The sequence below is a fragment of the Anser anser genome (genome assembly GCF_964211835.1).
Source record: "Anser anser genome assembly, chromosome: Z".
In the NCBI taxonomy this organism is placed as follows: Eukaryota; Metazoa; Chordata; class Aves; order Anseriformes; family Anatidae; genus Anser; species Anser anser.
Window position 1 is genome coordinate 22,910,476 of NC_139723.1, and position 12,477 is coordinate 22,922,952.

At 39.0% G+C, this 12,477-nt stretch overlaps 1 protein-coding gene across 1 annotated transcript in view; it reads left to right on the plus strand.

The window, feature by feature from the left end:
* The window catches only part of PGGT1B (protein geranylgeranyltransferase type I subunit beta), a 37,484-nt gene that overhangs the window by 7,968 nt on the left and 17,039 nt on the right, over positions 1-12,477 (plus strand). Inside the window, 1 exon segment of the mRNA XM_083816889.1 lies at positions 5,853-5,920. Within this exon segment, the coding sequence (XP_083673015.1) occupies positions 5,853-5,920 (68 nt within the window).

Consider the following 12,477-nt stretch of genomic DNA (forward strand, 5'->3'; position numbering starts at 1 on the left):
CTGTTTACTGCTATCAGTAGGTATTATAGTAGGGGTACTGAGGCTGGCTGGGATGGTGTTCATTTTCATCACAGCAGCCCAAACAGTGCCGTGTTTTGGGTTTGTGACTAAAACACTGCTGTTAACACAGCAGTGTCTTAGCTATTGCTGAGCACAGCCTGCACAGCATCCAGCCTTTGTCTTTTTCCCACTCTGCCCCCCGAGCTGTGGAAGGCAGGGGAAACAGCCACAACAGCTGACCCCAGCTGACCAAAGGGATATTCCCTGCCATCTGAGATTGTGTTCAGCAACAAGCTTGGGAGAAAGAAGAGAAAAGCGATGATGATTGTGTGGCTGTGCCTTTTGTCTTCCTGAGTACTAATTGCATATGCTGAGACCTTAGTTTATATGACGTGACTAACCATCTGCCTGCTGATGGGAAGTAGTGAATAAATTCCTTCCTTGTTTTGCTTGCACACACAGCTTTTGCTTCACTTAATAACCTGTCTCTGCCGCCATCCACTAGTCTTCTCACCTTCTTCCCGTTTTCTCCCCATCGCACAGAAAGGGGAAATGAGTTAGTGAGTGGCAGGGAGAGTGCTTAGCTGCTGGGCAGGGTCAACTCACCACATCCAGGTATTACAGAACTTGGTAGAAGATTCAGCATTTGGTGTTTTAGAAGGCTGAGTTCAAGTCTCACAATATGTTGTGAAAGTTCTAAGTAGTATGTTTCTGTTTACTGGTATGTGACATATCTGGTGGCAAACGGTTCACAGGTTAGTAGCCGTTGAAATTTTTACACAAAACTAAAGCTCATTAGTGCAAACTGGTGAGACCTTGATCTTGCCAACTAAGAAATCAAATGTGGACTTTGTCAACCAAACTGAAATGCACAATGGAAAGCTAAAGGTTAAGTCCTGACAGGAGAGGCTATATTCTTCAGTGGCTTTACTGTAACTGCGAAACATAGGAGTTTAAAACAAATAATGTCCTTTTAGGTACCATAACTAATTTCAGCTCAAATGTTTTTGAGTCAGAAACTGACTCATTACCAGTTATATGGAGGAGAAAATGGTATGTCACACATCATAGCTGCCCCTCACACAGAAACTTATATTCTTAGCTGAATGCTTGGTCTCATTGCCATCTTCTACTTATTTGAAGGGCCCCTGTCTTTTATGACTCTAGCAAAACTGATTGACTTTGTCTTCTGTAGATTTTGGCTGTCGTTACTTTTTCTTCGCATTTAGCAAATGCTCTGCTTAGGTGCATGTCAAATACATGTGCTTGTTTTGTTTCTGTGTTCACTTTTCTTTTTGCATTTTAAGGGAGGGTGGTGCTCCTTTACAAGCCTTATTAGAAATGATGTGTTTAGACTAAGCCATACTTCTCAAAGTCTTAGTAAAGTTGGAAAAGGATTGACAAAAGACCTGTTTCAACTGCTTGTTCTTTAGATTCTTCTCATGTCAGAGCTTTGTCACTTTCCCTCTCATAAAGCAGGTCCTAGGCAAAATTTAAAATTTGTTTTGACTGTCTTAAAGTGCAACTCTTAGCAATGTGAGAAGGATGTAACCCAGTATATTGCAGATCAAATAAAATCTGTTCTGCACTTTTGAAAGAACGTGAATCCAGAGCTCCGGACTGAAGAAGTGTTAATTATGGACAGACAGTGGAGGAACATTCCTTGGCCATACTCATCCACTGTCCTCCCCCATAGCAACACAGACATTTGTTTGAGCCTCCTTGGGAGCTGGTTTAGCTCGTTGAAGTGGCAGAAAAGCATGTATTTATTTATCTAACAGAGGGTTAGCTCTGTGTTGTGTTGGTGAACCTAGTTGGCGGGGAGTGCTAGCACCAGCCCAGCAGTGGAGAGGGAGCAAGATTGTACACTTTGACACCTGGATGTGCCACTGGCTTTGCTGTCCTAAGAAACTGTACCCTGAGGAGAGCTGAAATGTCTTTCATCTGCAGCTTTGAACCCCCAGGATCCATGTGTAACAGGCTGAAAACTGTCACAATACATCAGGAACCTAAAAAGTTCCTTATGTCAGGGTCTGAATTTAGTTTAGCAATAATGCTTCTTTCTTTTTTACATGGGGAAAGTGCCACTGACTATTTTTGACATCATTGTTACATGTAGGCTTTTCAGGTCATGAGTTTCTTGAGTAGAAATACCAATTTTCCTCCAAAATAGCCCTATTTAATGGTTACATTTGAAGTATATATCTGGATATATCATTGGACTGCCATTGGAGAGAATGCAGCTGTGCATTTTATGACACATTCTATTGCTTTGATTTGTAAGAGTAATTACTTTTAGATGTAGTTCAGTAAGAATTGCTTATGTTCACCTTTCTCTAGGTATGCTGACTGTGTTGGCCTGTGTTACAGCTGTATTTTTTTTATTGTATTTTTTTGCATTTTAAGAATTTAAAGGTGTGCATGATTGCTACTGTGCTTAGCAAAAGGAGAAAGGAAAGACTTAGAACAAGAGAAATGCATAGATAATGCAAATGGGAAGGAATAGTGGTGAAATTTACCATTGTTCTCACCCAAGCCTAATCATAGATGAAACAGACAAATAACAGAAATGTCCCTTCTGTAACATAAAAGCTCCTAGCTTCTAGAGTAAGTCACCTGTGGTCATCACTGGTAGCTCTGGTACATGTTGTAAGGGCTTCCTGGCCTATGCACACTTAAGTGATGTGGTCTTCAAGGTAGTCTCAGCTCTTGACGTAAGTGTGGAATTATTTGGTTTGGGGAGAAGGTCAAATTTGCTTGTTTCTGAAACATTTTTCTAGGCTTTTTTTTTTTTGAGTCAGCTTGCAGCAACCATGCACTGATTGATGTAAAGTTTGTTATTTGTTTCTCAGGCTATTTCAGAAAGTAATGTATGCTTAACTCTGAAAGTGAACACTAGGTGGTACCATTTCATAACTGTAGTTTTCCTCAGTGCTTCAACTGGCTGAGCTTGAACTGGTCACTCCAGCAATTTTTCACAAGGGACATAATTTATGATTCATATACTTTTAATGAGGGTACATTTAATTTTCAAGTCTGATTCTGGTGGTTTGCAGTTCAAAAAAGTAGGCAAGAGTTTGATAAGTGCTACTAAGCTATTTTGAAAGATAAGAAATCCGAGAAGCTTGCAGTGAGATGGTAAAACCAACTTCACAGAAAGTAAGATTATGAGCTTAAACTGAAGGACAGTGTTTTTTCCCTTGTTCCTCTTTAGTTCAGAACCCGTATGTGCAACAGGAAACTAGAAAAAAAGTTGAGACGTGACGTCAGTGTGGCAGAGTCATCTGTTTAGAAATGAGCTGTTTTCACTTCCCGTTTAACACTTCCTTTATCAGCTCAGCACTCATACTGTAGTTCAAGAATTGCAACCATAAATTTAGCAATTCGCTTGCAATCCTGAAGCTCTTGGAAGAATCTGTTGTGTCCACATTAATGACAAGGTTGTTTTTTTTTTTTTTTATTATTATTTGGAGGAGATAAAACTTCACTCTGGAGACTATGCAGTAGTGGGGGCACTGAAAACACAAATTTTCTCTTGTGTTTCTTCTAAGAGCCATTGTGTAAAGCCTGGGACTGGAGACCAGAATTCACTGAAATAAGTAGTCAAATTTTTAAATCAATGACAGCAATACAGTTAAAAATCCAGCATTTGAAAACTACCCGTGGTAGTTTTTGGTTGGTAACAGTTTAGTGGTGTAAGAAAATTTTAAAACACTGCCTCAGAATTGAGCAGCTGAAGGGAATAATAGATTCTGATTTCCTTCAAGCAGTTCATTTTTGGTTTCTTTTTCATAGTACCTGTCATGTAAAAGCCAGTCGAGGTAACCCACCAATAGCACACTGCACTTGGGATTCATGTTGCCATTTCTGCCTTGACAGTGCATCATCATTCATGGTGGGGATGTTCTATGATGGGGATCACTCTTGTCAGGTTGAATCTTTCCATCCAGCAACTAGAAACTGCATTCTGTTTGACTGCAAAGCTGTCCTGTTAGTAGCACAACTTTTTTTTGCAGCAGGTCAGACCAGCTAGTGGTGTCAGTATGCTAAAAATTGTCTTCTGGAAAAAGGGTTTCCATATTTATACCACTTCAAAGTGTATTTTGTAGTTTACTTAAGCACATTCAACACAGGTTATTTTTTAATGAAAATGGGACAAGTGATTGGTTATTGTTTCTACTATGCCATCTAGGAAGTTGGCTATTTAAGAAATAGGAATTCTAGTTCTCTTATGGATTCATTCATTCCATATCGTTTTTGAAACGGTGATGCTTTTTGGGTAGCGTCCTTCAGGACCTTAGGTTAGCCCTACAGAGTAATATTTATTGTACTTTCTGGAACCTGTTGCAACACAAAACATAAATCTTAGACTCCAGGAACTAAAAGGCAAAAACTGCCTGCTGATATTTAGATGATAACAAAATGTAATGGTTATGCTTTTTTTCTGTTTTTTGTCTACAGATACAGATACTCTCTTTTTTTTCTTTGTTAAGTAGGACTGTAGCATACGGATTTTGTATTGCAGGCTGAACTGACATTACAGCTTCATTACACCTGTAGAATCATTAAAAAGTACTTTTGGTTGAAAGGTGAAAGAGCTGGAGAATTGCAAGTATTTCCTTCCTGTTGAATCATAATTCATTCCATGTAAATTAGATCCAAAGATCAAATATTAGATAAATTAAATCCTACTGATCTCATAGAGGAACTCAGATACTGCATAGAAGTACTTAGACTGAAACAAGCTTCTAATTTAAATGTTACATACAGGCATTTATGGCATTTACAATTTGAAGTTAACGTGTAAAGCTATGCCATAGTTGGTAGACCACATTGCATAGTGATCGTTTTAGGACTTTAGGCTTTATTGTTTTTCAGTTAGTCTGGTGCAAATTTCCCAAATCTCCATGATTTGGGGGGGAGGGGGAAAGGAAGGGGAGAGAATTTAAGGACACCTGAGTGCTGTGAAACTCACTAGGCTTCTGCATTCAGAGGATGAGAGGTAAAGCAACAGAGCTTCTGCTCTATTGAAACAGATTTGAGCCCTTAAAACTGTGCTTAGCTCTAAACAGTATATGGTACACAGTTCTGTATACCACATGCTTAGGTCTTGTGATACATTTAAAAGAAATCATATCTGAATCACTAACAGAGGTGTTTGATAGTTAAAACATTCTTGTACCTGTGCTTTGGGTAAGAAGGAAGAATGGTTTCAATTAAAAAATTGTTTTTTGCATTAACTATATCACTCTGACAATATCAAGTTAAATCAGTGCTAGCTGAAAAATGCAAACAGTTTGTCCTTGTATATGTTGCAAAGTATATTAAAAACAATTCTGCTTGGGAACAGATGGTATTAACAGGCAGGAATCCAGAGAGGGGGAAAAAAATCTGTTATCTCTGGGCACGTTTACAGGGGAATAATTTTTTTTTTGTCCTCATCTTTTTTTTTTGTTTTTCCCTCTTTTTTTTCCTTGACTCTTAGGAGCTTGGAATATATTTCTGTGCTGATATGAACAGTGTAGTTCCACAAAATTAAAGAAAAAATAATAATCTGTTGCGTTTTTTTTTCATTACAACAGGAATTGAGTTTGCCTATGACTTCCTTTTTGTTTGTTTGTTTGTTTGTTTTTTGTTTGGTGGTGGGTTTTTTTGGGTTGTTTTTTTACTAATCAGAATGATAATAAACTGAGGTTGGGAACATACTGAAAGACACATGCAAATTCTAGTAGTACCAAGAATGATGTTGAACTAGCAGGTCTTGAATTTTACTAGAGATTTATGGTTAATAATTACTGTTTCAGCAAAATCAAATTAGTTGAATCTTTTTTTTTTCTTTCTTTCTTTTCCAGGGTCAAACTTGGATCGCTGTGGATTCAGAGGCTCTTCATATTTGGGAATGCCATTCAATCCCTCCAAGGTCAGTTATGCAAGTGTGGGGAGGAACTTTTTCAATTAGGTAGTAAATGATCTTGTGTCTTTTTTATAACAATAACAAAACAATTGTGGAATGTCTGGAAAACAGCGATTTTTGCACTGCTAATGCATTGAAATGTTTGCAGAGCCTTTAGGAATCAAAAGTACTACTAAAATGGTGGTGCTTGTATTTCAGGGGCAGTGAAGAAAGTAAAATACAGATTGTGGTTTGTCTTAGTGTACTCTGCTTTTCTGAGCATGAGTAGGAGAACTTCTGTAGCTGAAGAACTATCAGCAAACTTGGTAGTGAAGGGCAGAACAGCTCAGCATTAAGCGCTGTTCCTTAGTTTTCCACTTCCTATGATGACAAATGGATATCTGGTTGCACTTGATATCCACTCAAACATAGGCAAGGCTCTGCTCATGCCAGTTTGTCAGTGTCTATAAAAGAAGGATGCTTCGTAGCCCATGGAACTGAGGTTCAAGAGAGATAGGTCTACACAAAAAGAAAGTGCCAGCAGTACAAGGTAAAAAAGAGGCAGGCAGATGCTGCTAAAGATGTTACAGAACGTCCGATACGGTTGTAAAAAGGCTATAGATGCCAGTGTGCAGGAAGGACTGTGAAACAGTATTTTCTACGTTGTGCTTGAGAATGAAGAGTCAAACCTCATTAAAGAGTGAATGAAAAATCTAAAAGAGTACCAAATTATAAATACTCGATTTTTCTGGAGGACAGATAGCAAATTGTTAAATGTGACTGAATGAATCCTGTGATATAAAATTGAGAGCAAAACCAATTATACTTATGACATACTTATGACTGTAGCAGAGATTAAAACTGTTTGGACTAGCTTGAGTGTGAGGCATGCTTTGGCCTCATTTTTACTTACTCTTAACAGCATAACTTTATGCTTCTGAGTAGCTTGTAGGAATATTAATCTACACTAGATTAGCAACTGCTTAGCCACTTTCTGCACTGCAAGTCAGTCAGGTACTCATGGCAATAATATTCAGAGATTATGCTTTCTAACAAGGGAAAAATAATTGTGAGGAGGGTTTTTTTACACCTCTACACCAGGTAGTACAGCAGCATGTGATGGATAAGGTCATTTGTCTCTTGGTTTGCTTTGGTATTTATCCCTTTTTACACTACAGATGGCGTCTGCAGTGAGCTCCAAATGTAGTAGTAAAATGAATTCATCCTGTGTTTTAATTGGAATTAACCTCAGTGGCAATCCTACCACCCACTGTGCTTGGAGGAAGGAAGGAAGCAAAACCTCTGCTTAAAACCTGAACTAGTTTGGGATCTCTAGTGGTGGTTTACTGTGATACTTTGTTAAAAATAAAGTTTAAAAACAAAATAGTAGACAATCATTTCAATAGTTACATATTAAAAAAAAGACTGGGGGTGGTGAAAAGGAAACTGGTTGTCTTCTTTTTAATAAGACACCTAAATAAGTTTATAGAATCACAGAACATCCCGAGTAGGAAGGGACCCACACAGGGATCATCAAGTCCAACTCCTGGCTCCACAAAGGACCACCCAAAAGTCAGACCCTATTTCTGAGAGCGTTGTCCAAATGCTTCTTCAAGCTTCTGCTCATACGTCTTGCCCTCCAGACCCTTCACCATCTTCATAGCTCTCCTTTGAATATTCTCATAGTCTTATGTCCTTCTTAATCTGTGGTGCCCAAACATGCACACAGTGCTCGAGGTGAGGCCGCAGCAGCACAGAGCAAAGCAGGACAATCCCTTCCCTTGGCCAGCTGGCAGTGCTGGGCCTGATGCACCCCAGGGTATTGTTGGTCCTTTTGGTATCCAGGGCACACTGCTGGCTCATGTTCAGCTTGCTGTCAGCCACAACCCCCAGATCCTTTTCTGTGGGGCTGCTCTCCAGCCTCTCATCCCGCAGTCTGTACACACAGCCAGGGTTGCCCCTTCCCAGGTGCAGAATCCGTCACTTGCTCTTGTTAAATTTCGTATTATTGGTGATTGCCCAGCCCTTTGATTTGCCAAGGTCCCTCTGCAAGGCCTCTTGCCCTCAAGGGTGTCAGCAGCTCCTGCCAATTTAGAACTGTCTGCAAACTTACTTAGTATACCTTCAAGTCCTGCGTCCAAATCATTTATGAAAACATTGACAAGAACTGGCCCTAGAATGGAGCCCTGGGGAATGCCACAAGTGACTGGCTGCCAGCCTGGGGTAACCCCATGTGGTCTAATCCTCTGAGCCCAACCCATCAGCCAGTTTTAACCCTTCTTATTATGTACTTGTCTAGCTGTATGATGGACTTTTTGTCCAGAAGGGTACTCGAGGACAGTAAGTGCCATACAACATTGTGGAATAAAAGCACTGCAAAATGATTAAGGACATAACTTTACCAAACTGAGATAATAAAAATGCTCCATCATATTTTGTCAAAGTTTTGGGTCAGTGCCACGCAGTGCAGTAAATGCAACAATCCAACAGCATCTCATAATGAGCTAGCCAGTCTGTAGAGGGAACAAAGCGGTGGAATCGTGTAACCTGTGGAAATTAGTTACAAGGTTGTTTATTATATCTGGAAAACCATTTGCAGATGGTTGTGCTTTTTATTCAAGCCTTCTTATACTTTTCATTGCATCTGTGTTAAAGGGAACAGATTTGCTTGATTTGTTGGTATACAGAAGTTTAAAGGACCTCCAGCATTGTTCACTTAAAGTGTTTTGAAATGAACACCTTGGAAATCAGTTATAAAGACCTTGAGTTACTTTAAAGGTCTTGTCTTTTTTCTTTATTTGTCATTGTCCCCTGTGCTGTCTTAAGAGTATGTCTGCAGCAGTGTTTTAGTTCATATCATCAGAGAACTCGGTAAGTGCACTTTAATGTGCTTGCACCACAAGAGTGAAGCATGCAAACTGGACTTTCTGAATGAAACTGAACTGGAAGGAGCACACCAAATGCACTTATCCGTTAGTGGGCCTACGGACTAAGGATGCAGACTGCAGCAGTCCCAAATTCCGCAGTGCACATGGTGTGGGCACTGGGACACTAGCACTGTGTTGCTCTGCATTTATTCCTTTGCGTAGACATAACCTTAGAGGATTAAATGTATTTCTTCTCGTTGTTTAGCTGTGTTTAACAATCGTTCCACAGTTTAACAGCTTTCTTGTTGCTAGTTTTTTTGAGATGAAATGCTGTCATTCTTAAAATAACTCCATTTTGTGTCTCTTGGCCCACGAAGCTCACAGTTTCAGGTGATGACAGCAATGTTCTTTTCGTGCCTAGGCAGATAGTTTGCTTATTTGCTGCTGTTGCTTTGGTTTATAGTGTCCAGGGAGCCAAAATAGTTCTATAGCACTAAAAGAAGTCTTTATTCATAGTATAGAATTTAAAAAAATCCTCCTTTTTACCAACTCTACAGGTGCCCATTAAAAATCAATTGCTTGGACTATAGTGTCTTTGTTAAACTTACGACAGGCTTTTACACAGTGTCTGACTGACTGTCCTTTACAACAGAAACAGTATAACACCACTTCCTCCTAGCCATGCAAATTTTAGAGGTATTAGCAGTTATCTCCTGAAACCTTTGAGGCATGCTGTCATATTTGCTTTTAGAGAAGCCGCAGCAGTCCTGATTTGTGATGTCGTGGGGCTGGTTTCTACAGCTCCAATGAATTCTCAATTTTTGCCTCTTCATATGCAAAAAAGTATTGTTTTGTTTAGTTTAGTGGGTTTGTTTGTTTTCCCTGAAATGTCCAATTCTTCTACTTACTGTCTCCTCAAAGGCATTCTGTAATCTGGGCTCAGGTGTGTCTGTTGCATTAGCATGTGAGCATACTGATGATGGTATATTGGTGTATATAGGTACAAAATAAAATTTGATGAGTAGTATCACAGTGAACTTGAAATAATTACATGGAGTCTTGAAGATAAAATGAATTCTAGTACACTTAAAAGTTGGATAACTATGGCTAGGGAACATAATTTATTATTCTTCTGGTGAATATCTGTATTTGTTTTATGTTAAAAATGAACAAAAAATCATATTGCAAACAAAGATCGGTTAGTCCATCAAAAGCTCCCAAAATCCTACCATAATTGTATGTATAAAACTTCATCTTGGCCTTTGCGAGTATGCCTTGTAAGTGATTCCCGGACGATCTCATATCTGATTTCTTATTCTTCTGTTTATTTTGATTTTATTGGAATATTGGCTATATTTATTGGGATTTGGGACCCTCAGGCAGATGTTCTTGAGTACTGGCTATTGGGCCCTCTATCACTTCCGTTGTTTTTTTTTTTGGTTTTTTTTTTAGTAATTACATACCAAAATATCTATAAGTATACCAATTTATTATGTAAAGAATTGTTTTATTTATCACAAGATAATCCTTTACTAAAGGGAACTATTACTAGTAAAGGTAGTTGTGTGACTTACTAGCAGCTATTCTCAAATGCCAAGACCACCTCCCTAACTCCCTATATAATGACGTTTGGAAATCATGCACCTGAACAATCTTTTCTGTGTTACTTGCACCTAAGTGTTTGTGTGATCTTCAAAGATAGAAGGAGGTAGCAGGACTAATTTAGCTGTGAACTTCATGATTGTATGTACAGCTGACAGACTACTGTTTGCTTTATATGCATCAGGCAAGGATAATTTTTGCTCCTTTTTAAAACTACCTCACTTGCAGAAGTTAACAACTCTGGCATTGCTAAAACCCTGTATTTGGAAAATCAGTGCAATACTGCTACATGTCGAAATGTTTGCAAGGAAAAGGAAGTGGGGATAAAATTTGTACATTGTCCAGATGTTGAAGTGATTGATACAGTTTCGGGGGGAGGATGGTATTATTTAATTTAACAACCATACAGTATATATGCTTATAACACTTTTTTTGCAGCCTGTTTTTACTGCAGTGAGTAATATTAGAAATACTCATATGCGATAAAAAATAAGGACCCAATTATTTTAAAATGTTCATAGGCTACCAGAGCTTTACAGGCAGTATGGAACTAGTGTGTGTATAGAATAGTAGAAGAAAATATTGTGAACCAGGAGTTTTTAGTTACTTTATGTAAATACTGTGTGGAAAAATTGCCACTTAAAGGAGAGTGTTGATAACTATAGATGCCGTAGAAAATTTCCTGAATATCCAAGCACACTTGTATTAGAAGATTTTGGAAGAATTTTCATAACTACGGTTTTAAAAAGTCAAGTCTGAATATCCTTAGAGTAAAACTTACTTGTTTAGTAAATACAGTATTCCTCTAGAAGTAATATTTTCAGAAGTAAAGTTGAACTGTTTCACTATATCTGCTGCTTTTCAATTATTCCTGATGTCAACATTGCTGTGGAGATGGGCTAGCTATAAGAACATGTAAACAGAGCAGTGGTGCACAGTTAATATTGATTTGCAGGCTCTTCATGCTCCGTTGTGTGAAATCAACAGAGGCATCTTCCGTTTCCAGGTTATTCCAAGTAAGGAGAAATTAATTGTTCCTCTCATTCCAGTTCAACTTCAGCTATACAGATATTTGGAGTCTTTGTTCATAGCTGCTGACTGGACCTGCTGGGACATTTTGTAGGCAGTTGGTCCAAACAACAGAGAATCTTTCCAAATATATTTCAGCTGCTAATGTGTGTCTCGTATTTCCCACGATAAAACATGTGAGCAGTTTTAACTACAGGCCTGGAACATTGAGAATCCTTTCAGGGCCAGAACTGGTTCAAGTTTGTGTTTTCAGAATAGATACTTCCTTTCCTCAAAATTAGATATATCAGCTACATTAGACTGAATAGCTTTTGTGTGTCAGAACAAGTTTGTATCACCCTATATGCCTGGGTTTCTGGGGCAGAATTTTACAGCTGAAATATGTTGGTGCATCACAAGCATTAAGCTGCTGTAATTACAATTTTTAAGGGGAAGGTATTCTGAGAAGCAGATTTGGAGTTCTGTTAGATTTATAATGCCTAAATTGGTATGATAGGCCAAATTGTTCCTTCTGGGATTAGGTCTTGGCATACACTGAAGGTAGAAAAATATGTTTCATGACTACAGTAGTTCTCAAACTACTACAGCTGTATGAGTACATGGCTGTCATGCATCTGTGGAGTGCCCCATGGGACTGGAGCATCTGTTCTGGGGAGAGGCTGAGAGAGCTGGGGCTGTTCAGCAAGGAGAGGCTCAAGGGGGTCTCACCAAAATATACACAAAAGTGATGGCAGGTGCAAAGGAGATGTGCCTCACCTTTCAACAGAGATGCCAGGGCTGGAAATCAGGGAGTAAAAGGTACAGCGCTCGGCATTCCCTTCTTCCCCTTCTCTGTTGCTTAGCCAGAGCTTTTTTGGTGCTGTTGCAGCCACTTGCACTTTGCTTTGTGCCTCCCTTTCCCAACCGTGCTTGATTCCCTAGTGTGAGAACAGTCCCTTGTTGTCTAGTAGATAACATGCGTTTTTCTCCCAGCTTCTTATTTCGTAGAAACGTAGAGTCATGTATGTTGGGAAAGAACTCTAAGATCATCTAGTCTGACCTTTATTTGAAGTAAAGCTTCCTGGCTTTGGAAATAAGCATGATTAG